Source organism: Xenopus tropicalis, chromosome 10 (genome assembly GCF_000004195.4).
Source record: "Xenopus tropicalis strain Nigerian chromosome 10, UCB_Xtro_10.0, whole genome shotgun sequence".
Lineage (NCBI taxonomy): Eukaryota > Metazoa > Chordata > Amphibia > Anura > Pipidae > Xenopus > Xenopus tropicalis.
The window spans coordinates 44,694,766-44,721,980 of NC_030686.2; the positions used below are offsets into that span (position 1 = coordinate 44,694,766).

At 44.5% G+C, this 27,215-nt stretch overlaps 2 protein-coding genes across 2 annotated transcripts in view; one reads left to right on the forward strand and one right to left on the reverse strand.

Annotated features, from left to right (window-relative positions):
* Positions 1–102, reverse strand: part of recql5 (RecQ helicase-like 5) — a 34,764-nt gene extending 34,662 nt beyond the window's left edge. The window contains exon 1 of the mRNA XM_031893997.1: positions 1–102. The gene's annotated coding sequence lies outside the window, so the exon portion shown is untranslated.
* sap30bp (SAP30 binding protein) lies at positions 28–27,215 on the forward strand. The gene is made up of 11 exons (XM_002939984.5): positions 28–242; positions 1,918–2,021; positions 4,025–4,072; positions 16,424–16,466; positions 19,261–19,349; positions 22,702–22,793; positions 23,263–23,323; positions 23,527–23,578; positions 23,903–23,961; positions 26,485–26,569; positions 26,711–27,215. Exons 1-11 carry the CDS (start codon positions 152–154, stop codon positions 26,890–26,892), a joined length of 906 nt encoding a protein of 301 aa, XP_002940030.1. The 5' UTR covers positions 28–151; the 3' UTR covers positions 26,893–27,215.

Below are 27,215 nucleotides of genomic sequence, written 5' to 3' on the forward strand. Positions count from 1 at the left end.
AAACTTCCTCCCAACTTCCGCCGGTCCCGGCGCTCTCTGATGACGTCACTGCGGGGGAATCCGTCCGTGGGAGGGTTGCTATGGTAACGTCCCCGCACCTTCCTTCCGGCCCCCCCCCCTGCAGGAAAACGTCACAGGTGCGACCGGAGAGATGGCGGCGAATAGGAAGAATGTGTTGTCTTCTCTGGCTGTCTATGCCGGGGACTCGGAGCCGGAGGCCGAGAGTGAAGGGGAGCCTGAGGGTAAGTGAGAGCGGAGGGGAGAGGGCTGGGGGTTTGGGGGAGTGTAGGGAGACCAGGAGGCGCAGTTGGCTCAGCGTTACCATTGCTCCTTATTACTTGCCTTTAGCTAAGCACATCCTCTACTATTCATCTTCTAGTCTGTTACTGAAACCATTGTCCGATGTGAGCCAATCTGCCATTATCTTTTTTTTGTTCAGCCACTATCTAGTTGCTAGGGTCCGATTTACCCTAGCAACTAGATAGTGGCTGAACAAAAAAAAGATAATGGCAGATTGGCTCACATCGTCTCTGTATCATTCTAAAGGTCGGGCTAATTGCAGCTGCTGATATGGGTCCCTTGGACCGTTTCAGGAAGGTTATTGGCCCGTGTAGGGGCAGGAACGATGGTCGTATTCGACCTGAAATTGGCCAGATGTCGATCGGGCAGGTTAAAAGATTCAGTCGAACCGACTTCCCTATTGCCGCCATTATAATTCAATCGTTTGGCCCCAGGGTAGAGTGTAGAACAGGGGTCCCCTAATCTTTATTACTTATGGGCAGGGCCGCCATCAGAAATCACGGGGCCCCGCACAACAATTTTTCTGGGCCCCCCTCCCCCAGGGCCCTTCCCATCAGTACATATGACACATAGACCTAAAAAGTATTAGAGCCCCCCTACCACAGTGCCCCCTAACCCTATGCTGGCCAGGGCCCCCATACACAGTGCCCCCAATTGCTCCATAGACAGTGCCCCCCCATAGACAGTGCCACCCCATTTGCCCCGCCATGGACAGTGCCCCCATTTGCCCCGCCATGGACAGTGCCCCCATTTGCCCCGCCATGGACAGTGCCCCCATTTGCCCCGCCATGCACAGTGCCCCCATTTGCCCCGCCATGCACAGTGCCCCCATTTGCCCCGCCATGGACAGTGCCCCCAATTGCCCCATAGACAGTGCCTCCCGAAGTTGCTGTCGTCTTCTTTTTCATCTCCTTCGGCGGCGGCATCAGGCCCTTTTATGAGGTTGCGCCCTGTGCGTACTGATGTCACACGTACGCACGGGGCGCAACCAATCGGGTGACAGGGCTGGCTGTAATAGATTAAAGAGGGCCCAAACCAGTCAGAAAACTAGCATGGCCGGACCACCTTTAAAAGTGATGATTGGTCGGGCCTGGGACAGCTGTGCCCGCCTGATGGCGGCCCTACTTATGACCAACATTTAAATATAAAAAAAGTTGGGGAACAATGCAAGCATGAAAAATGTTCCTGGGTGTTGCCCTCTAAGGGCTGTGATTGGCTAATTGGTAGCCCACTGTGGATTGACATCCTACAAAGTCTCATTTTTGGAAGCCTCCATGTAAAAAATTCCAAAATAAGCACCTGTTTTGAAGCCACTGACCGGGGATCACTGGTGTAGAAGAATAAAATACGCCCCAGTGCTGTTACTTTGGAATATTTTCTCCCAAGCACCCCAATAAAGTTGTCACTGACCACCTAAGACATGCCTTTGTGCTGGTAGCATACGGGCATTAGAGTTTATATAGCTCTGTGTGGATAGAGAGAGAGATAGAAATGATACAAACCAACCAAATCCATACACATAGGGGGAAAAGCACAGCTTCAGGTAGGTACGTGGCACTTATGGGGGCCGCCAACTGCAGGCCCCACTTTAATTGTGTTGTTACTGTGTCCCTGTAGATGAGAAAGGGGGTTTGGTATCCAAAGCGTACGGGCTGGACGACATCTCCAGAATTGAGGAGGACGGATCCAATAAGGAGGACGATGACTCGAGCCAACAGTCGGTAAGTGGGTATAATACCAACCTTCTGCTCATTGGGCATAGATTCACCTCACCCTAATTTCCTAAACTCCTATACTTAATGAGGGATTTTAGACACAGAGAACAATATACAGAGTCACAGTAAGTTTTAGTTATGCTTCTCCCTGGCACAACAGCTACTTCAATTATAACTTTCCTTGACCTTTAAAGGAGAAGTAAATGTGCCAAGTTGTTAGATGATTCAGTCACTTACCCGTTACCCTGGGCTGGCACTCTTCCTCTTCAAAATACTACACAATTGCTCGCTCGAGCTTGAGGGTGGGGCTGGAAGACCAGAAGAAGATGGTGGTGCTCAGTAACAGTGCCCTGGGCTGTTGCATTTTTAGGGAAGAGGTACGCCAGCCTAGGGTAGCAGATAAGTAAGTCACTGGGGGTGCCTAACATCTTGGTGCCTCAGAAGAACTGCTTTCAGCTAACCTATTGTTTCTCCTACTCCCATGTAACTGGAGGAGTCCCAAGCCGGACTTGGATTTCTTACTATTGAGTGCTATTCTGATACCTACTGGGAGCTGCTATCTTGCTCCCTTCCCATTGTTCTGCTGATCGGCTGCTGGGGGTGAGGAGGGGGGGATATCACTCCAACTTGCAGCGCAGCAGTAAAGTGTGCCTGAGCTTTCAGCCAGTGCTACTCATTAGAACTGCTTTCAGCTAACCTATTGTTTCTCCTACTCCCATGTAACTGGAGGAGTCCCAAGCCGGACTTGGATTTCTTACTATTGAGTTCTATTCTGATACCTACTGGGAGCTGCTATCTTGCTCCCTTCCCATTGTTCTGCTGATCGGCTGCTGGGGGTGAGGGGGGGGAGATATTACTCCAACTTGCAGCGCAGCAGTAAAGTGTGCCTGAGTCTGAGCTTTCAGAAGGAGCCAGCGCTACACATTAGAACTGCTTTCAGCTAACCTATTGTTTCTCCTACTCCCATGTAACTGGAGGAGTCCCAAGCTGGACTTGGATTTCTTACTATTGAGTGCTATTCTGATACCTACCGGGAGCTGCTATCTTGCTCCCTTCCCATTGTTCTGCTGATCGGCTGCTGGGGGGGGGGGGATGATATCACTCCAACTTGCAGCGCAGTAGTAAAGTGTGCCTGAAGTTTATCAGAGCACAGGACACATGGCTGTGGCACCCTGGGAAATGAAGAATATGGCTAGCCCCGTGGGAAAAACAGATTACAATGCAGGATCCTGCTGGAGAAGCTCTATTAACTGATGGGTTTTGATAAAAACATGTTTTCCCGTGGCAGTTTTCCTTTTAATAGTATCCTGCTTTCTGTATAACCCATAGATCTCAGTAAATTATTATAAATAGGATAATGTATTATTATATTTTATATATATTAAAAATACAGAAAACAGGCCTATTTACAGTCCATGGATATGTACAGAGGCACTTGGCACGCAGGTCATGGGGTACAGGGGGGTGTTTTATATCCCAATTCATTTCAGTTTCAGTTCCGTACCTTAGAACAGAAGGAAACACAATACTAAAACCATTACGTGTGGATATCTGATAGAGACGGGGCACTTGGCACAAACTGCCACCATGAACTTTTTCCACCGTTGCATTAAATGTTTAGTGACATGATTACCCTTTCCACCCCCTATGCATCTCTGCCTTCTCTCTCTTTCTCTCTCTTCCTCTCTCTCTTTCTTTCTCTCTCTCTCTTCCTCTCTCTCTCTGTCTCTCTTTCTCTCTCTCTCTGTCTCTCTCTCTCTCTCTCTCTCTCTCTCACATACCTGTCCCTTTAGACTGCACCATTACTCTGCAGCAATAGGGGAATAGAGCAGTTTGTTGTCGTACCTTAGCTGCTGAATTCTCCATAATGACGATTAATAGCTGCCAGGGATTTTAAATGGAGTTGCGTGCAGACTCTGCCTTCCCTCTACACTCCATTTCTCTGCTCTGGATCTTTGTGAGAACCTTACAGATCTTCTCCTGAACGGTGTATATTTTTGTCTTTATAGGAAGAGGAAGAATCAGAGACTGAGAATCAGGAGTCTGGTGAACCAAAGGTAATTGTTTGATGGCCGACCCCTATGTGTCATTTGTCTTACTTACATAAACAGAGGTATCTCAATAATTGTATATAGTATAATTAGATATTAAAGAAAAAAAGACATAGGGGAATATTTATCATGCTGTGTAAAAAGTGGTAAAATTACTGGTGATGTTGCCCAGGGCATCCAATCGGCAAATAGATTTCAACAGTTAGAAAACCAAAGCAAAGCATCTGATTGGCTGCTGTGAGCAACATCAACGGTGATGTTTTACTCCACTTTTTACACAGCATGATAAATATACCCCTTAGTGACAAAAGCAAGGAAATAGGGAAATTAGGTCTTAAAGTAGAACTGTGGCTTCCGAACCAAATTTGGTAAAGAGAACAGAAACCCCTAATATACCCATCACTGTAATCTGTACCTTCAAATACTAGGAATAAATACCATTTTTATATGCTGAATTCCAGCTGCAAAACAGTTCTTCTCTGTCTGTATCATTTGAAATCCTGGCAGGGGAGGAGGGACTAAAACATTGATGTTTCAAATTGTAACAACTTCCCCACAGCTTACTGACAGCATGCAGGAACTACATAACCCACAATGCATTGCACTGTGATGTTCCTTTCCTTATTGGCATCACGTGTGCAGGGGATTGTGGGATTGGGAGGATACAGGCTGAGGACAGGCGACTACTGTTACATTTTATTTGAGTCACAAAGTAGTCAGCCAGATCAGCAGGGGAACAGGGGGCGGGGCTTAGGGAACTGTTCCAAACCATATTATTACATTAACAATCATGAATAGGCTGCATATTGTTTTAACTAATGTTTAAATTTGAAATTATCTTGATTTTTTAAAAAAGCTTAAGTTGTGTTTGGGTGAAGTTGCCCTTTACTGGTATTTATTATTTCATAAGTGTAGTGCTACAGTTTATTACAGTGAAGATTAGTTATTGCAGTTGCCCTACCATTTAACTTTGTGACATAGTTGCATAGAAATGAGTCTCAGTGGGGGAGATAGAGACTCCTAAGACGGAACAGAGGTGCAGGTGAATGGGAGAGGGAAACAGGTAGAGAGGGAGTAGCGCTGTTGGGGGAGAGAGTTTTGTAGGAAGGGCAATGGGATGACAGATGGGCAGAGAGTGAGGAAGGAGAAATGAGAGTATGGGGCAGATTTACTAAGACACTAACGCTCCAAATGTATTTTCGCCAAATTTTTCGTGTCTTGCGAGACTTTTTTGATGCCCGCGCAACTTTTTCGTATGCTTGTGCAAAAAAATCGGAAAGGCTTTCCCGCTGTTTACAATTTCATGACTTTCCGATCGCCAGTACGATATTATCGTACTGACCCACAACCCTCTGGTACAGTGCCCACTTTCACCACCATTCAGCTAGATGAATGGCAAAGATGGCACCGAAAAAAAATAAATCCCAGTTTTGTCGAGCCCAGGATCACCATTTACACGAACACCTAGTTCTGTTCCATTGTACTGTACTTTTAGCAGAAGGGGTATTCATTTTAGAGATAGAAAAATGTTGCATTTGATTGGGGCAGTGGAATGTGTTGGCTGTCTCCACTTCCTTCCTGACAGTAGATACAGCGTTTGTATCTTGCTTTATGGCAGAGAATGTAGTTATAAAAAAGAAGCTGCATAGGACTCACAGCAGTATCAATAATCAGCATGATTTCCACTGGATAATAATACACCATTGTAGCCTGCAGAGCTCATAAAGGGACCTTAAACTAATCATTTCTGTACTTTATATACACATCTTCTTTATTTGTTGCTCTCTAATACTCCAAATAAGCTTCTGTATGTTAGCATTTCTTATACTTAGCCAAAAGAGGGCGATATTACACCATTTTTGGAACTGATCTCCTTTTATATAGAGCAACTGCGGCTGTTCCTATTGATGTGAGTAATATGCCAACCCAAAACAATATTTTATTTGCTTAATAAAAGAAAACCTAATTCTAAGCAACTTTGCAATATACAAATTTGTAATGGTTTTTAAGTTATTTATATATAATTGCTATTAGAAGTAGTGTTTGTCTGTCCTTCTCTATTCCCTGCCCTGGGGGCTCCGACTGAAACAATGTAACACAAGGAGCAGCCTGACAGACCTGATTCGCTGGAGGAGACCGACCATTGCAACATTGTTTAAATAGTCATAACCAGGCAAATGCTGCTTTCAGTAGCAATTACATTTATAAAGAAAGTTTAAAGCACTAATAACGTTTTAATAAATTTATATTGGAAAGTTGCTTAGAATTAGGTTTATTAGTGCTTTCTAAGCACACAGAAGCAAGAATGTTCTGATTGGTCCCCTTCACGGGGCTTTCAAGTGATCCTTGGGGTAGGCAGTTGGAGGGGGCTTCAGGAATTTTAAAGCGGTAAACACAATTTATGGTGAAGAGCTACTAGAAGCAGCTACTTGTCACAGCTACTAAAACAGACAATGCTGATCATTTACTGATAATTGTCTCTGTGTGTTTAGCAGAGGCAGTTCTCAGTTTTGTCTATGGCAGGGGATTTTCTGGAGTCTAGTAGCCATGAAAAAGTAGCTGCTACTAGTAGCCCAGTGTGTCTTCACCCTTAGCCCCAAATTCTCCTCTGTCCAATTTCTCTAAAGTGCAAAGTGCTAAACCAAATGCAATTGGCTGTTTTTTCCCACAAGTGCCTGTGCAGCTGCCCCTTGAGCAGCGCTATATTTATGTGTAGAAAGCTGCAGCTTTAGTTGCCCCATTACAAATCCAAGAGAATGGTATTTTAGGACTTGTAGTTCAGCAGCAACCGGACAGCCACTATTTGAAAGGCCCTGTTTTACATCTGTGGGTCAGTAACACTGCAAACAAACTTATTATGCTTGCACTATTTGGCTGTAATTGAGTGGACACTGTGTCAACAGGGAATAATTACCTTTATGATGGGGGGGGGGGGTATTTGTATGTTTCTTGGTTACCAGTTTATATTTGTACTAGGATGCTTTGATTTCCTTTTAGTTTTTGGATGAGTGGGGAGGCATGGCGTCATGCCCTTCCTCTTGCAACTCCTGTGAGAATCAGGCAGGCAAAGTGTTGCTCACACACTTCATTAGGGGCAGCCAATAAGATTGTTCAGAGAGAGAGAATAAATCTATGCAGCATTGGGATTCCCCTGTACTAAGCACAATTCAGCAGGAACAGCCCCCTAAGTTTGCTCATAGCCTGTACAGAGAGATACCATAAAACTATGGCACATAGGGATCCCCCTGTACTAAGCACAATTCAGCAGGAACAGCCCCCTAAGTTTGCTCATAGCCTGTACAGAGAGATACCATAAAACTATGGCACATAGGGATTCCCCTGTACTAAGCACAATTCAGCAGGAACAGCCCCCTAAGTTTGCTCATAGCCTGTACAGAGAGATACCATAAAACTATGGCACATAGGGATTCCCCTGTACTAAGCACAATTCAGCAGGAACAGCCCCCTAAGTTTGCTCATAGCCTGTACAGAGAGATACCATAAAACTATGGCAGAATAGGGATTCCCCTGTACTAAGCACAATTCAGCAGGAAAAGCCTACTAACAAGTAGAAATGACTTCTACTATTTGCTCTGCTTTCCATTGAAAAACTCCTGTTAAATCGTGCTTGTTCAGTGATCACCGAAATGTCTCAAATTGATACTTATAGTATTGAGACCTACGTATTCTTGTGGTTATAGAACCTACGGCGTTTCATTAAACAAATAAATATGTCCAAAAGACTGTGGGTACTGGCTTGTAACTAGGGCAATCGGCAAATAAATACAAATAAAAATAAAGAATGAATAAATGCATCTTATTCATTCTTTATTTTTATTTGTATTTATATGCTATATATATATATATATATATATATATACAGGTCCTTTTCAAAAAATTAGCATATTGTGATAAAGTTCATTATTTTCTGTAATGTACTGATAAACATTAGACTTTCATATATTTTAGATTCATTACACACAACTGAAGTAGTTCAAGCCTTTTCTTGTTTTAATATTGATGATTGTGGCATACAGCTCATGAAAACCCAAAATTCCTATCTCAAAAAATTAGCATATCATGAAAAGGTTCTCTAAACGAGCTATTAACCTAATCATCTGAATCAACAAATTAACTCTAAAAACCTGCAAAAGATTCCTGAGGCTTTTAGAAACTCCCAGCCTGGTTCATTACTCAAAACCGCAATCATGGGTAAGACTGCCAACCTGACTGCTGTCCAGAAGGCCATCATTGACACCCTCAAGCAAGAGGGTAAGACACAGAAAGAAATTTCTGAACAAATAGGCTGTTCCCAGAGTGCTGTATCAAGGCACCTCAGTGGGAAGTCTGTGGGAAGGAAAAAGTGTGGCAGAAAACGCTGCACAACGAGAAGAGGTGACTGGGCCCTGAGGAAGATTGTGGAGAAGGACCGATTCCTGACCTTGGGGGACCTGCGGAAGCAGTGGACTGAGTCTGGAGTAGAAACATCCAGAGCCACCGTGTACAGGCGCGTGCAGGAAATGGGCTACAGGTGCTGCATTCCCCAGGTCAAGCCACTTTTGAACCAGAAACAGCGGCAGAAGCGCCTGACCTGGGCTACAGAGAAGCAGCACTGACTGTTGCTCAGTGGTCCAAAGTATGTCATTCGGAAATCAAGGTGCCAGAGTCTGGAGGAAGACTGGGGAGAGGGAAATGCCAAAATGCCTGAAGTCCAGTGTCAAGTACCCACAGTCAGTGATGGTCTGGGGTGCCATGTCAGCTGCTGGTGTTGGGCCACTGGGTTTTATCAAGGGCAGGGTCAATGCAGCTAGCTATCAGGAGATTCTGGAGCACTTCATGCTTCCATCTGCTGAAAAGCTTTATGGAGATGAAGATTTCATTTTTCAGCACGACCTGGCACCTGCTCACAGTGCCAAAACCACTGGTAAATGGTTTACTGACCATGGTATTACTGTGCTCAATTGGCCTGCCAACTCTCCTGACCTGAACCCCATAGAGAATCTGTGGGATATTGTGAAGAGAAAGTTGAGAGACACAAGAGCCAACACTCTGGATGAGCTTAAGGCCGCTATTGAAGCATCCTGGGCCTCCATAACACCTGAGCAGTGCCACAGGCTGATTGCCTCCATGCCACGCCACATTGAAGCAGTCATTTCTGCAAAAGGATTCCCGACCAAGTATTGAGTGCATAACTGAACATAATTATTTGAAGGTTGACTTTTTTTGTATTAAAAACACTTTTCTTTTATTGGTCGGATGAAATATGCTAATTTTTTGAGATAGGAATTTTGGGTTTTCATGAGCTGTATGCCACAATCATCAATATTAAAACAAGAAAAGGCTTGAACTACTTCAGTTGTGTGTAATGAATCTAAAATATATGAAAGTCTAATGTTTATCAGTACATTACAGAAAATAATGAACTTTATCACAATATGCTAATTTTTTGAAAAGGACCTGTATATAGCATGCAAAATATAAATGCCGCACTCACAGGACTTAATAAAGAAAAAATAATTTGTTTATTTCACACACACACACACACACACAATCTTAAGGCTTTAGCTAAGTTTAGTTGATTACACATAGTAAGTAAGAAATGATGCTGACTATAGAACATCATGAACCTGTCTGGAAAGTCCCAGTTGTAGTAACTAGACAAAAGGTCTGTAATATTTCTGCTTATGGCCAGCATACTGAATTAAAATAGCCTTGTCTACTAAGCAAAAGGGAAGCGTTGGATACTAGCTCCTAGACTATGGGTTTAGCCTGGCAACTGTTGATTCCACATGTGTATTAATCAATCATAAAAAATAGTACTTGCATATCTTGATCCAATGCCCAATGAACTGTATAGCTAATGTATGTTATAAAAATATGTTGATGATGTTTGTGTCAGGGTATAAAATCTTAAGCAGTAGGCAATTGGTCCCAAGCTGAATGCGGTGCTGGTATTCTGAGCTTCTTGTACCGGATCAATACGTTTCCTTCCCTGATTGAGGGTCTCCAGGTGTGGTGATTACCAAGAAATTCAACCAGGCTTAACACCATACACAGTGTGATCTGCTCGTTCAACAATAGAGTGGACCGTCTCCCAATATGCCCACCTAACATGGGCTATTTCAGGCTAATTAAATGGTTTGGCACTAGGGAGTAATGATTGAATTAACACTATGGGCCATCGGAATGAGCACCGTATCAATGAGCCAATGTGGTCCCCAATCCAACTGGAAAATCAAACCTGCCCGATTGAGATCTGGTCAATTTTTGCCCAGATATTGGTTGGGTAGTCCCATTAGGGGTGCCCATACACGGGCAGATAAGCTGCCAAATCAGTCTGAAGGGCCAAATAGGCAGCTGAATTCTGCCCTTGTATGGGCACCTTTGTGTGTTTTGCCTAGACTGGTTTAAATGAACAATTATATCTCAGGGCAGAGGTTTGGGAATGAAATCCTTTCCCCCATTATGGGTCCATCAGGGGGACCCACAGTGATCAAAACACCTTTCTCCACTTGCAGTTGCTCCCCAATCGTTGGAATGTAAGCAGTGCAGCCTACGGGCGGATGTTTGTGGCCCTGTAGCTTCTCGTATGCCCGGATCCCTCTCTTTTTTGGGCAGCTGGCACAGAGTAGCTATGAGTAAGGCAGAAGTCACACCTTGCAGCTAAGTTATGTGTTCCTTAGTGTGCACCCAGCCCTTCCGCTACACTCTAGGATTACTCACCCCCCAGGAATCATTAACCCACAGGCTCTGATTAAAGCAGTCATCTAGCGCTCCGTGCCGCACCCTGCCTCTCTGCTGCCATAGGGCACTGCCCCCAGAGATCGTAGGGCACCAGTATGCCCAGATTTCTGTGCAGCAGTGGGCATGGCATTAACACCCAGCAAAGGCCATAGGGTTACAAAGCCTTCGTGGAAGGGCTTCCCAGCAAAACAGTGCATGCAGTCCCTGCCTGACTACACAGGAGCAAGCGTTGGGGTCACCACCACAGTTAACGTCCCCATACACGGGCAGATTCTAGCTGCCAATATCGGTCCCTTACACCAACTCGGCAGCTAATCGGCCCGTGAATGGGCACTAACAACAGGCCTGCCCGACCGATATCTGGCCTGAAATCTGGCAGATCTCGATCGGGCAGGTTAAAAAAATCTAGTTGAATCGGGAACCGCATTGGCTCGTTGATGCCGTCCCCGGACCGACTTTGCCTATGCCCCTCATTATAATTTGATCGAATTAACCTAAATTCCCCCGATATCGGCCACCCGTAGGTGGGGATATCGGGAGAAGATCCGCTCGCTTGGCGACATTGCCAAGCGAGCGGATCTTAAGGTGTATGGTCACCTTTAGGTGTCCCACAAATGTCGTTGGATTTGGCTACTTGCCTTTGCATATAAGGGAAGGCATCTCCAAAAAGCAGATGGCAAAGCCATTTGCTCTAGGGATGCATGAAATCCACTATTTTGGGATTTCGGCCGAACCCCAAACCCTTTATGAAGACCGAACCAAATCAGAATCCTAATTTGTATACACGAATAAGGTTGCTGAAGGGTTAAGGAGAAAAATATTCAAGGGGTTGTTCACCTTTGAGTTAACTTTTAGTATGATGTAGAGAGTAATGCAATTGGTCTTCATTTTTGTTATTTGTAGTCTTTTGATTTTTGTTCAGCATCTCTGCAATTTGGAGTTTCAGCAGATATCTGGTTGCTAGGGTCCAAATTACCTTAGCGACCAGGGAGCAGTTTGAATGAGAGGATGTTAAATGAATAGGAGAGAACCGGAATAGAAAAACAAGTTATAAAAAGTAACAGTAACAATAAAACTGGAGCCTTGCAGAGCAATAGTTTTTTGGCTGCCAGGGTCAGTGACCCCCATTTGAAAGCTGCAAATAAATAAAAAAATTAAAAAAAAAAACAATAAGAAATAAATAATGAAGACCATTTGAAAAGTTGCTTAGAATAGGCAGTTCTATAAAATACCAAAAGTTAATGTAAAGGTGTAAGGATTTTGATTTGGTTTGGTCCTTATTTGTGTAGTGTTATTATATACCCTATTAAGCACACAATCGGGGCCCACTGTGTTGGATTTATTATTTGTAAGGCAAACCTTAACCTTGACCCCCCCCCCCCCCATGGCAATGAAAGGGTCTGTGAGCTGTGATTGGCAGTATAGCAACGTCTGGCAGGCATATGCATGCTGCTGCTTATCTTTCCTTCCCTGCGGAACTAAATACCTGCCATTGCTCATACAGGTGTGTCTGTACCCCAGCAAGCAGGGAGGAGGGCAGGAAGTGAGCTGTGCCCGTGTATCCTTGCTAAACCTTCCTCACCCTCCGTTCCTGCTTCTATCTGAGCGAGAAAGCTGGCACAGCAGCACCAGGGCTACAGGCTGTATATTCTATGTTCAAATTGCAAATACAGCAAGTGGCCACAGGTTCCCCTGAGCAACACCGCAGCTGCAATGCAGTCTCAACCCTAAGTTTGCTCATAGCCTGTACAGAGAGATACCATAAAACTATGGCACATAGGGATTCCCCTGTACTAAGCACAATTCAGCAGGAACAGCCCCCTAAGTTTGCCCATAGCCTGTACAGAGAGATACCATAAAACTATGGCACCTAGGGATTCCCCTGTACTAAGCACAATTCAGCAGGAACAGCCCCCTAAGTTTGCTCATAGCCTGTACAGAGAGATACCATAAAACTATGGCAGCATAGGGATTCCCCTGTACTAAGCACAATTCAGCAGGAACAGCCCCCTAAGTTTGCTCATAGCCTGTACAGAGAGATACCATAAAACTATGGCAGCATAGGGATTCCCCTGTACTAAGCACAATTCAGCAGGAACAGCCCCCTAAGTTTGCTCATAGCCTGTACAGAGAGATACCATAAAACTATGGCACATAGGGATTCCCCTGTACTAAGCACAATTCAGCAGGAACAGCCCCCTAAGTTTGCTCATAGCCTGTACAGAGAGATACCATAAAACTATGGCACATAGGGATTCCCCTGTACTAAGCACAATTCAGCAGGAACAGCCCCCTAAGTTTGCTCATAGCCTGTACAGAGAGATACCATAAAACTATGGCAGCATAGGGATTCCCCTGTACTAAGCACAATTCAGCAGGAACAGCCCCCTAAGTTTGCTCATAGCCTGTACAGAGAGATACCATAAAACTATGGCACATAGGGATTCCCCTGTACTAAGCACAATTCAGCAGGAACAGCCCCCTAAGTTTGCTCATAGCCTGTACAGAGAGATACCATAAAACTATGGCAGCATAGGGATTCCCCTGTACTAAGCACAATTCAGCAGGAACAGCCCCCTAAGTTTGCTCATACCCTGTACTAAGCAGGAATACCTAGGCCCTTTAAAGGACAAGGAAAAACTAATTATTAGGAGGGTTATGCCTAACATTTTGGCACCCTCAGTGAATTAGTTTTCCTTTCCCTTAATTAATGAGGGTTATATTTGGATTGGCCCAGTAAGCTATACAACCAAGAGTTGACTTTTAGTATCCATGTAGTTGTATAGACTGGCCTGGACCCTACATACCGGAAGATGCTCGATTCCACACTCGGCTCTCCCTTCCCTCCCTACCTGCTCTCATTACATTCCAGGCTAAGTTTCCCCTGTCCCTAAATACCTTTACCCACCAGTGCCTTCCTGTACCCTCCATCCCAAGCTCCTCTCCTCTGGGCAGCCTGCCGGCACAGACAGGATACAGGCAGGAAGCCTGCAGGTTGTAGATCGCAGCATCCCAAGGGGGTGACTATGTGTGAATTTGACCTATGCCGGGAACTTGGCACATACAGGGTGGGATGCCTGTCTCTGGCTGACCTGTTTACAATGGAAAGTGGCCCGTTGCTCCGGACAGCCATAAATTATATATATGGGTGGTTTTGTTCAGTGTTATTATTTCTTTTTATCACGTAGAGTCAGCAGTGTTTGTCTTAACAAAACCCCTCTAGCTGTAAATTACTCTATGCTCCATACCAGCAGTTTTGTGTTTTCACTGGGAGCAAAAAATGTCAGGTATGGCAGCTCCCTCTGCCTGGGAAGAACTCATTCATGTGCTTTGCCTTCCTTTATACCTGCCTTGATATGGGGGTGGGGGGGAGGTAAAGTGTATTTTTGTGAAACCGGGCATGTAGAAACTTTGGTATAACATCCACCCTGCTATGGTTACCCAAGGCACAAGCACTGGCCCCAAATCCCCCCCTAACTGGCCTTCAGGCTGGGCCCCCTTAGCTCATAACAAGGTTACAGATATAGAAACATTGGGGTAACAGTCACCCTGCTATAGTTCCAGGGGTACCCAGGGCACAAGCACTCACCCCAAATCCCCCCCTAACTGGCCTTCAGGCTGGGCCCCCTTAGCCCATAACAAGGTTACAGATATATAGAAACATTGGGGTAACAGTCACCCCGCTATAGTTCCAGGGGTACCCAGGGCACAAATAAGCACTCACCCCAAATCCCCCCCTAACTGGCCTTCAGGCTGGGCCCCCTTAGCCCATAACAAGGTTACAGATATATAGAAACATTGGGGTAACAGTCACCCTGCTATAGTTCCAGGGGTACCCAGGGCACAAATAAGCACTCACCCCAAATCCCCCCCTAACTGGCCTTCAGGCTGGGCCCCCTTAGCCCATAACAAGGTTACAGATATATAGAAACATTGGGGTAACAGTCACCCTGCTATAGTTCCAGGGGTACCCAGGGCACAAATAAGCACTCACCCCAAATCCCCCCCTAACTGGCCTTCAGGCTGGGCCCCCTTAGCCCATAACAAGGTTACAGATATATAGAAACATTGGGGTAACAGTCACCCTGCTATAGTTCCAGGGGTACCCAGGGCACAAATAAGCACTCACCCCAAATCCCCCCCTAACTGGCCTTCAGGCTGGGCCCCCTTAGCCCATAACAAGGTTACAGATATATAGAAACATTGGGGTAACAGTCACCCTGCTATATTTCCAGGGGTAAATAGACAGTCCAGATTGGGAAGCACACCATGAAATAAAAATAAACCTAGGTGCCAGAGCTGGAGATTCTTCAGATAAGTAAAGGATGTCGGCACTCTTAGGATTTCCACAACAAGTCACAAAGATAAAGCTTCTTTTTAAATGCAAGTGGTGAGTTTTATTAATACCAACGTTTCAGTCCTTTACTAGGACTTTCATCAGGGAGTGCCTAGATATATATATATATATATATATATATATATATATATATATATATATATATATATATATATATATATATATATATATATATATATATATATATATATATATATATATATATATATATATATAGATCACCAAACAGATTACGCTGGGTCTGAGGGTCTGGAGTAGTGGCTCTGTAGCACTGATTACCAGTAGAGATGGGAGAAACAAGGAAGCCTGATAAGACACTGACTATAAAAGAGATCAAAGCAGGGGCAGAGCTGACATAAAAAGGCCAGGCATTATCATGGAACAACTGCCCCCCTGTATTTGAATCTGCCCCATCCCCTTGTGAAATACCAGAGAGAGCAGAGGTTAGTGATGCTGGCATGCTGGGAAATACCAGAGACTGGACAGCACTTGGCACATCCCAAATGTGATAGTTTGGGGTGGGGGGGGGACCAATAAATTGTCATTGTTTGGCTGCATGTCCACCCTCCTCCCATTGGTCAGGTTACCAGGCAACCCTGAAACACTCCGTTTGGCGGCCATGAATAGCCACAGTGTGTGCAGACAGCAGGAATGTCACATCTTCCTATAGTCCCCCCCTTCCCCCTCGGCACCTTTCCCTCATTTCCCAGTCGCCTTCCAATCCATCATGGATGCTTACTGGGTGTGAGGAACTTTGGGAGATCTCTTAGTATCCACGTTCCTATTGGTAGCCTGTGCCAAGTGGGCAGCCTCCATGAAACTGGCACCTCTTATATGTATATGCTAGAGAAAGCTAAAGGGCAAGTAGCCCTGTAACACTGCATCAGTGCCGCTGCTGGTGGCTATAGTGTGTCAGCAGTGGCAAGTTAAAAATCTGTGCTCAGCCTTCAGCTCTGAGGGGATTCTGGGATATGTAGTCCAACACAATCCAGAGGACAGTTGGTTGCATACTCTGTGTGTGTTTAGTCATTTTAGTCACTGGGGGTGCCTAACAAATCGCCCCCCTGAATCCAGTTGTCTTGCTGTTTAGATAGGTGGCCCTTCAACCCTTAGCGATCACGTCACGATTCCTGTACCTGCTGAATTCTTCCTTCTCTCCCAACCCCCTGCGTTGCCCCTTCTTCCTTACAGACACCATGACGCCCCCTTCTGCTACTGCCTTCCTAACCTGGCTACCTGTCCTTTTGTCATTACAGGAGCTGTCAGAACTGGAGAAGAGAGACCCCCAGGAACTAGTGGGTGAGTGTCCCCATTATGTGCCTTACGTCTCACTGATGTGCCGATTGAGCACCACAATTAAGGTGCCCATACACCTTAAGATCCAAGCGAGCGGATCTTCTCCCGATATCCCCCACCTACGGGTGGGCAATATTGGGAGAATCCAGGCTAATTTGATCGTTTGGCCCCAGGCCAATTATAATGATGGGTATAGGCAAAGTTGGTTTTGGGACGGCATCAACGAGCTGATGCGGTCCCCGATCCGACTAGATTTTCTAACCTGCCCGATGGAGATCTGGTCGATTTCAGGGCAGATATCGGTCGGGCAGGCCCGTCGGTAGTGCCCATACACGGGCAGATAAGCTGCCGAATCTGTCTAAGGGACCCATATCAGCAGCTAGAATCGGCCCGTGTATGGGGACCTTAACTCTTTTTAGTGTCAGACTGGGCCTCCTGGGGCCCCTTAGAGACCCTGACACCAAGGCCCACTTTTTCAACTGTTAAAAGGTTTTGTATAAGATGGGGCTGATGGGAATTGTCCTTGGCTGAGGCCCATGAATGGATCCTATGGTGCAGTCTGATTCCTTATCACCCCTTGCAGGGCAGTACATGGCAGCAGAGGGGTAAATAAATCAGGAGAAGCTAAAGAGCTTGCAGTCGACGGTGCAGAATCAGCAGCTGGTGACTTCCTGGCTTTAGGGCGACACACGCATGCAGTTGTGGCTCTAGGATATGATTACAACGGGGCGTGTACAGCCAGACACACCTACCAGCCGTATGCGCTGCCGCCGCCGCCGCCCCAGGGCCTATTTACTGACGCACCGTGTGTGTTTGCAGAACATGTTGTGTTCCCTGCCGGGGCAGAACATGGCTTTTGCCAAAGGGGATAAAGCTGAGGGTTCAAGGGAGGGATAGGCCTGTTTCGATTGGTTTATGCATGTCGGCCAATCCTTTCCTAGCTGAACATTTTCCACTTGTGCATCAAGCAGAGCCAGAACACTGGGGGCTTCAGTTCTTTCTCAGGCAAAGTCTTGCCCATGCCCAAGGGCTCTGCTGGTATTCACACACCCTCTGCCCTCTTGTTATCTTGTGCCGCCTCCCAACACTGCCAGCCATTGTTATACTGTGCACAGCAGCTGCACTAGTTGCACCTTTGACTTTTAGTATGATGTAGAGAGTAATATTCTGAGACAATTTGCAATTGGTCTTCATTTTTTATTATTTGTAGTTTTTTAATTATTTCAATTTTTGTTCACAAGCTCTTGAATTCAGCAGCTATCTGGTTGCTAGGGTCCAAATTACCTTAGCAACCAAGGAGTGGCGTGAGTGAGACCTTGCAATATAAATAGAAAGAAAAGTAATAAAATATAACAATAAAATTGTAGCCTCACAGAGCAATAGTTCTTTTTGGCTTCTGGGGTCAGTGCCCCTCCCCTCCAACTGGAAGAAAAAGGCAAATAATTCAGAAATTATAAAAAATAAAGACTAATTGAAAAGCTGCTAAGAAATGGCCATTGTATAATATAATAAATGCTGATTTGGAGGTGAACTCCCCCTTTAAAGGGGTATTTCACCTTTAAAAGAACTTAAAGTATGATCTAGATATAGATATTCTGATACTACTTGACGTTGGTCTACATTTTTTTATATTCTGTCATTTTTAAATTATTTAGCATTTTGTTCAGCAGCTCTCCAGTTTGGAATTTTAGCAGCATTCTGGTTGCTAAGGTCTTGTTTACCTTAGCAACCAGGCAGTGGTTCGAATGAGATACTGGAATATGAATAGGAGGGAGCCTAAGTAGAGAGATAAGGAATAAAAAGTGACAATAATAATAAAATTGTAAGCTCAGAGAGCGGTAGTTTTGTAGCTGCCGGGGTCAGTGACCCCTTTTGGAAAGCTGGAAAGATGTAGATGAGGAAGGCAAATAACTCAAAAACTATATAGAATAAATTATGAAAACCAATTGCAAAGCTGCTAGGATGATGCCATTCTATTTCATATTGAAGGTAGACTTACTTAAGGTGAACCGCCCCTTTAACTTAAAAGTAAACTACTCCTGCAGTAGATTTTATTGCACCAGCTAAAAGCCGATGGGAGACCCTTGTAGGGTGAGGCTTGATACTTCTTGTCCCATATTCTGCACCAGCTGTCAATAAGGGATGCTGGGAGCTGTAGTTTAACAGCCAGAAGCTGCCATGGGCTGGAGGGGGTGAGGGAGAGGATGCTGGGAGTTGTAGTTCATCCCTGCCATGCTATCCTGCTCTTACACCCTCCATATGAGTTACAACTACAGATACTTGCTTTCAGTCTTCCTAGCCTAAAAGCTAAGTTTTAACCCCATAACTGCCAGGTGGTTGCCCCACTCTAGACCCATGCATTGCCCAACAACGGCCTTTTTCCCCCTTCTGAACCTGGAAGAAGAATATGAATTATTCGGGGGCCCTGACTATATAACCTGTTTCTCCAGGATACGTGGGAGGATTTTGGAGGTAACACAACTCCCACGGAGCATCTTTTCTGAGCAGTAAATAAGAGACAGAGGTCGATTGTTACAGTGCATGGGGAGGGGGGGAGCAGCCAAGGGCAGTAAAACTGAGCCGAGATGTGTCTGCTTCCCCCCCCCCCACCTCACCCCAAACAGAGGAATTAATCCTGCAAGTTGGCAGCACTAAAATGTCATGTTTATCACCCAGCGTCTATTAACTCGCCCAGAGCCACGGCGCACTGGGTGCCACATTGTATTCACCTGCAGAATTCCATACACTCCGTGTCTCATACATCCCGGCTAACTCCCCGCTCTGTCTCTCCCTCCAGCATCCTTCTCCGAGAGGGTACGCAACATGTCCCCCGATGACATCAAAATCCCCCCGGAACCTCCAGGCCGCTGCTCCAACCACTTACAGGTAAAACAGAACGAACAGAGTCTTGTAAGTTTTACTTTAGGGTCTGCCTGCTGTATGTATGTAACTTCGCATGGGGGGTGTTGCCATGTTGGTTGCCTCAGCTGAGGTATTCTCCATGGGCTTCAGTACACATTCATAGAAGATATGTACATACTGTACTGTCTAAGGGAAACACTATGGCACCCCCTACCCATATGTATAAATACAAATATACAGAGAAGGAATGTTCTGGACACACAATAAGCTGTACCCCCATACTGTACTGTCTAAGGGAAACACTATGGCACCTCCTACCCATATGTATAAATACAAATATACAGAGAAGGAATGTTCTGGGCACACAATAAGCTGTACCCCCATACTGTACTGTCTAAGGGAAACACTATGGCACCCCCTACCCATATGTATAAATACAAATATACAGAGAAGGAATGTTCTGGACACACAATAAGCTGTACCCCCATACTGTACTGTCTAAGGGAAACACTATGGCACCTCCTACCCATATGTATAAATACAAATATACAGAGAAGGAATGTTCTGGGCACACAATAAGCTGTACCCCCATACTGTACTGTCTAAGGGAAACACTATGGCACCCCCTACCCATATGTATAAATACAAATATACAGAGAAGGAATGTTCTGGGCACACAATAAGCTGTACCCCCATACTGTACTGTCTAAGGGAAACACTATGGCACCTCCTACCCATATGTATAAATACAAATATACAGAGAAGGAATGTTCTGGGCACGCAATAAGCTGTACCCCCATACTGTACTGTCTAAGGGAAACACTATGGCACCTCCTACCCATATGTATAAATACAAATATACAGAGAAGGAATGTTCTGGGCACACAATAAGCTGTACCCCCATACTGTACTGTCTAAGGGAAACACTATGGCACCTCCTACCCATATGTATAAATACAAATATACAGAGAAGGAATGTTCTGGGCACACAATAAGCTGTTACCCCCATACTGTACTGTCTAAGGGAAACACTATGGCACCTCCTACCCATATGTATAAATACAAATATACAGAGAAGGAATGTTCTGGGCACACAATAAGCTGTACCCCCATACTGTACTGTCTAAGGGAAACACTATGGCACCCCCTACCCATATGTATAAATACAAATATACAGAGAAGGAATGTTCTGGGCACACAATAAGCTGTACCCCCATACTGTACTGTCTAAGGGAAACACTATGGCACCCCCTACCCATATGTATAAATACAAATATACAGAGAAGGAATGTTCTGGGCACACAATAAGCTGTACCCATATACTGTACTGTCTAAGGGAAACAATATGGCAGCTCATATTAAACCAGATTGAGTCTGCGTTACTGTGCCTTTAATCGTCAGTGCTGCAGCGTATAAAATGGGAAATGGATAAACATTAAGGTTTCTGGTGACCTAAGTGCTCCTGTGCCCTGCGCTTGCCATGTGAGATGGGCTCTGAGCAGCCAGGCATGGCAGTGAGGAATGCAGCGTGAAGGTGCGAGGAGGCCTCAAACCCTCCTCTGAGAAGTGCTCTGCATGTCGGAGCTTGCTCTGCTCACACAGGCATGTACAAAGGATACTCGCTCTTGGGCTTTGTGCTCCCAGGCCCCGTGCCTGGGCCGTTCTGCTAGATTGCATTCAATCTGCCGAGTTATTGTGACTGTAGCTCAGTTATAAAGTTATATACAGTGACTGTTGTTGTCCAGCAAGAAGGAAATAGATGATTGGATATGTCTTAGAATTAAATGCCTCTGCCCCCAGCTTCAGTAGTCAGAGCAGGCACTAAAAGAATATTTATGTGGCTGTAGCCCTTTAAGGTTATATAGCAGCCATTTTTCACTGTCAAGGTCCCCAAAAGACATTCTCTTTGCACTGTGTTAGGGCTGTGTCTGACCCCAGCTTGCCCTTCCTTCATCTCAGTAATGAAAGTGCAGGTGGGACAAGTTCAGGTATGTGTGAACTACACCCCCCCCCCCCCCCACCCGGCCTGAGGTGCAGCTGAAAATGAGAAGGTCAGGCTTCTGACCCCTTGGGATACACACTGACTCGCACTGTCTGTGCTGCATTGGGTTAACCCCATCACTGTCTCCTGCTGGAAGGTGTAGCACAACGAAGAGATAGGATTTCAGAAATACAGTATGGGCAATAATTCTTAAGGGCTCCCTATACAATGATATTTTTTTATGCAAATGGAAATACCTGACTGTAACTTGTGTATTATAAACATAATGTACCCCCTGTTGTAAAGTATGAGGATATTTGAAGTTCCCTGAGCTGTATAACTGCAGCCTTGTGCCTTTATATGGTCACAGAACCCCTCAGTGACTGCTAATATCCTTATCATTTACAGTAGGGGGTACATTATCCCTTATAATACATGAGTGATACTCAGAGTTCCCTGTATAACTCAGCCTGCAGCCTTGTGCCTTTATATGGGCACAGAACCCCTCAGTGACTGCTAATATCCTTATCATTTACAGTAGGGGGTACATTATCCCTTATAATACATGAGTGATACTCAGAGTTCCCTGTATAACTCAGCCTGCAGCCTTGTGCCTTTATATGGGGGGCACAGAACCCCTCAGTGACTGCTAATATCCTTATCATTTACAGTAGGGGGTACATTATCCCTTATAATACATGAGTGATACTCAGAGTTCCCTGTATAACTCAGCCTGCAGCCTTGTGCCTTTATATGGGCACAGAACCCCTCAGTGACTGCTAATATCCTTATCATTTACAGTAGGGGGTACATTATCCCTTATAATACATGAGTGATACTCAGAGTTCCCTGTATAACTCAGCCTGCAGCCTTGTGCCTTTATATGGGGGGCACAGAACCCCTCAGTGACTGCTAATATCCTTATCATTTACAGTAGGGGGTACATTATCCCTTATAATACATGAGCTTGCAGCCTTGTGCCTTTATATGGTCATGGAACTGGAACATAAAACATGGAACTCCTACTTGACTTCTATCGAACATATAAATTGAATAGATGAATACATCTACCTGATAAGTGCCCCTGAGTACAGTACTTTATACGCATAGTAAACTAGGGGAAGCCTGTAAACTGGCCACCGTACTTTATTGGGGCTATACAGCACACGCAAATTTTGGGTTCTATGACCCTTCTAGACCAAGGTACCTAAAATTCACTTACACCCAATTCTGCTCTCCGCCATATACCTAATACCACCATATACCTATTTATTAGAGAGACGCTAGATGTTGGACTCTAAATGCCTGTGTTTGAATGTGAAATGAAGGCTCAATGGACAGTTCTTAGTCCAATGTCTTGGTCTCTAAATAGAAATCTAAATTCTCTCTCGTCAGGAGAAGATTCAAAAATTGTATGAGAAAAAGCTGAATGAAAGGATGGATATGAACCGCATTATCCAAAAAAAGAAAGAATTTCGGAACCCCAGGTGAGTGTTCCTAGAAGGAAGAGTAGGAGAATTAAGGGTAAGCGTCAGGATGTTCTAGCAGGGGGTATAATCGCAATCAAAAATAATCACAAAAGCAAAATACTCAAAGTACAAAAAAAAATAAAATCTTTTATTAAATACAAAACATAGAAAATAAAGCCCAACGCGTTTCAACCCAATAATGGGTCTTCATCAGGGGCAGAATTTACAGCAGAATTTATACTCCTGTCTATTATTTTCTATGTTTTGTATTTAATAAAAGATTTTTTTCTTTTGTACTTTTCGAGTGTGCAGACGCTTTTTTGCTTTTGTAACAGTAATGATCAGGCTGAGGAAGGTGATGGGCAGTAGCAGTATGGGATGGAACTGTACAGCCAAGTAGTGGGACTTGGGGCTTTGTGGGTTTAGGCAGATTTTATGAGATATGTAGGATGGGTTATAACTCTGTAACATTGTCTATATCTCGCAGCATCTATGAGAAGCTCATCCAGTTTTGCTCCATTGATGAACTTGGCACTAATTACCCCAAGGTGAATATGGCACAAACATTACAGCCTTAGCAGCAGTAGGAAACAAAGGATCTGCCCCCATACCCTCCCCCTATTTGCACTGGCTTCTGTTCCAAATCAAGACTTTCTCTAATAGGAGTGTAATCCCCCCAATACCAAGCTTTTGCTTTTGCTGAATGTTTTCAGGGCAGCGACTTATGTTTCGTGTCCTTCTTTTTTTTCAGGATATGTTCGACCCTCATGGCTGGTCTGAAGACTCCTACTATGAGTCCCTCGGTAAGATTCAGCCTTAAGATCTGTTGCTACGGGTTAAATCTGGCTTGATGGAAGCGATTCAGTTCAAGTCAGGCAGTGCATGATGGTAGGGGTCATATTCCATGCCTGTTCTTAAAGGGGTGGTTCGCCCTTAATTTAAATTTTAGTACGTAATAGAATGAACAACTTTTCAATTGGTTTTCATTATATATTTCTTATAGTTTTTGAATTATTTCCTGCCTTCTTCATATTTTTCTAGATTTTTAATGGGGGTCACTGACCCTAGCAGCCAAAAACCATAGCTCTGTGAGGCTCCAGTTTTATTGTTACTTTTTATTGTTACAGCTAAAGCCCAAAAGATCGAAATGGATAAACTGGAAAAGGCCAAAAAAGAGCGAACTAAGGTAAGTGTGACTATATAAATGCACTACAGTACAGTGAGGCTGAGCACTCGAGTTGGTAAAGGAGACAACTCATTGTGACCGCTCAGAGGGGGCATGCTTGTTTCTCGTGGAGTAACATTCAACTGGGGGTTATTATCCATGGCAACCAATCAGATTGTTACATTTATTATTCTACCTGCAGCTGGCTGAGAGCCAACCACTGATTGGTTGCTACGGTTTTACTGTGCACGGACAAGTTTGCCCAGCGTGCCTGTGACAGGAGTCAAACTATGAGACCAGAGTGAGAGCTGTGAGACAGTTTTTTCGCCATTGTTTAAGCTCACTGAGTTCGAATCAGTCTAGTTGTTCAAGCAAAGTGAGCATAAACTGCTTACAATAAATTAAACACAAAGCGAGTATGATCTGCTTGTCTGGGAGTTATTAACAGAAAGTCAGTTAGATCTGCTTAGGCCTGAAGTTAAAGAACATGTAAAGCCTACATTTTCCTACAGTGCATGTCAGTTGGGCACGTCTCCCCCACCCAGTTGGCACCATTTGTACTATATACAGTATATTCACTCCGTTCAGCACCATCACATTTTCCTAAAGCAAATAGCAGCTTTCACCCAGTGGCCATTTTTCCTCTAACACATCATCAGTTACATTTAAATCTGCAAACTGCATACACACACAGCATACATTTAATCAAGAATGAAGGCTCACAGAGGCAGAACTGTCTGATAAAAAAATTCTGCTTGGATTGAGTACTGATGATTAAACTGAGCTCAGGAGAGAGGAGATTAGAAGAAAAAATAGAAGCAGACTGCTAGAATGGAGTTTGGCTGCTAGAAATGGAGGGTGTGTTTAGTAATCTGAGCTGAGACAAACTGAGCATGCCCAGGAGCCAACAGCCAAAGCAAATTCCTGAAGAAGGGGGCTGAGTGGGTTACAGGAGGAGAAGGAAATCTAAGTGATTAAGGTGATGCTGTGTTACTATTAACTTCTGGACAATCAGAGTGGCAGGTACTGAAATATTTCAAAGAGGCTGTTCTCTGATTATGTTTTTGTGTGTGGGGTTTACATGTCCTTTAATGGCACAAAGTGAGTCTGACCTGTTAGGCCTGTGAATTAATGGTACAAAGTGAGTCGGATCTGCTTAGACCTAAAATTAATGGCACAAAGTGAGTCTGCTTAGACCTGGAGGTAATGGCTCAAAGTTAGTCTGATCCGCTGAGTTTTGGAGTTAATGGCACAAAGCAAGTCTGATCTACATAGTCCTGGAGTTAATGGCACAAAGTGAGTCTGATCTACTTTGTGCCATTACCTCCAAGACTAAGTAGATCAGTCTCACTTTGTGCCATTAATTCCCATACCAAACAGATCAGACTCACTTTGTGCCATTACCTCCAGGACTAAGTAGATCAGTCTCACTTTGTGCCATTAATTCCCATACCAAACAGATCAGACTCACTTTGTGCCATTACCTCCAGGACTAAGTAGATCAGTCTCACTTTGTGCCATTAATTCCCATACCAAACAGATCAGACTCACTTTGTGCCATTACCTCCAGGACAAAGTGAGTCTGATCTGTTTGGTATGGGAATTAATGGCACAAAGTGAGACTGATCTACTTAGTCTTGGCGTTAATGGCACAGAGTGAGTCTAATCTGCTGCGGCCTGAAGTTATTGGCACAAAGTGAGTCTGATATACTTAGGGGCAGATTTATCAATACACGAACGAAGTTTCGGCACTTTCGGATCCCCAATGCGATATTGTCGTGACTGGTACGATTTTTTCGTGGGCATTTTCGTGATGTTTGCGACCTTTAGAGGTTTCTTTAGAGGTTTCCGAGTTTTTCCCATTCGGGATTCGAACTCGTGTATTGTTAAATCTGCCCCTTAGTCTGTGAGTTAGTGGCACAAAGTATACTTAGTCAGTGAGTTAGTGGCACAAAGTAATTCTTATCTGCATAGTCCTGAAGTTATTAGCACAAAGTAAGCTGCACTGTGCAGAAGTTAAAGTGAGTACGAAGGAGGTGTGTTTTCTGAGTGTGAGCTACTCGCTCCTGTAATTGTTGAAGCTGAGCGAGTGTGAGAGAGATGAGTGTGTAAATGCTGAATCACTGTAGTGCAGGGATCCCCAACCTTTCTTACTCGTGAGCCACAGTCAAATGTAAAAAGACTTCAAGAGCAACACAAGCACCATAAAAGTTCATGGAGGTGCTAAATAAGGGTTAAGGTTGGCCATTAGGCAGCCTCTATGCACACAAAGCTTACAGAAGGCTTTATTTGGTAGGAAATCTTGTTTTTATTTATCCAAAACTTGCCACCATGTCAGGAATTCAAAAATAACTCCCTGGTTTGGGGGCACTGAGAGCAACACCCAAGGGGTTGGGGAGCAACATGTTGCCCTGAGCCACTGGTTGGGGATCACTGCTGTAGTGAGAGCCAGTCTGTCCTGTAATTATCAGTGAAATTGAATAAGGGCCTGCCTATCAGCTGTATGATATCAAGCTCCCCTTTGTTCTTGTTGGATCCTTACAGATTGAGTTTGTTACGGGCACTAAGAAGGGCACTACAACCAGTGCAACCACAGGCACTACTAGTACCACAACCACATCTACTACAGGTAAGTGGCAAATAGCTACATTCCCAGCTAATAGGGGTGGGTTTGTAAGGGAAAGTGAACATGGTGTAAATAAGCTGGCACTGTACATGGGGTTTGGGTTACTTCACTTCTCACCTCTGCCATCTATTTTGCTCTCTGCAGATGCTCAGAAGAGGAAGAGCAAGTGGGACTCCGCAATACCAATGACCACCATTGCTCAACCGACTATCCTCACCACCACTGCCACACTGCCCGCTGTGGTTACAGTCACCACCAGTGCCAGCGGCTCCAAGACTACTGTCATCTCTGCCGTGGGTACCATTGTCAAAAAAGCCAAACAATGAATAACCGGGAGACACCAGAAACCCCAGTGGAACATTTTTGTGGACCTTGATTTTAGGCATTGAACTCTGTCCTTTACTGAGCTTACAAGCCATGTGGCTTTCCGACTATGAATCACTGTGCAAGAGTCCGGGAAACACACTGCAGCCTATATACTGGACACTGACCAGACGGACTCTATTCTATTACAGGCAGCAGCTCCTTATAACGGACAATCTGTTTTTGGTTGCGTGGGAGTGGAATGATATTATAGGAACTACAAGTTCTAAAATGTCAACTTTTCTTTTTTTAATTTTTTTTTTCTTTATTAAAATCTTAAATGCTC

What these genes read in the sequence shown, in the direction of transcription:
- sap30bp (XM_002939984.5), top strand. Translation starts at nt 152, where the DNA reads ATGGCGGCGAATAGGAAGAATGTGTTGTCTTCTCTGGCTGTCTATGCC. An exon ending in AGGAGTCTGGTGAACCAAAG is followed by an intron (nt 4,073 to 16,423) that starts GTAATTGTTTGA and finishes TTGTCATTACAG; the next exon opens with GAGCTGTCAGAACTGGAGAA. An exon ending in TTGGCACTAATTACCCCAAG is followed by an intron (nt 23,324 to 23,526) that starts GTGAATATGGCA and finishes CTTTTTTTTCAG; the next exon opens with GATATGTTCGACCCTCATGG.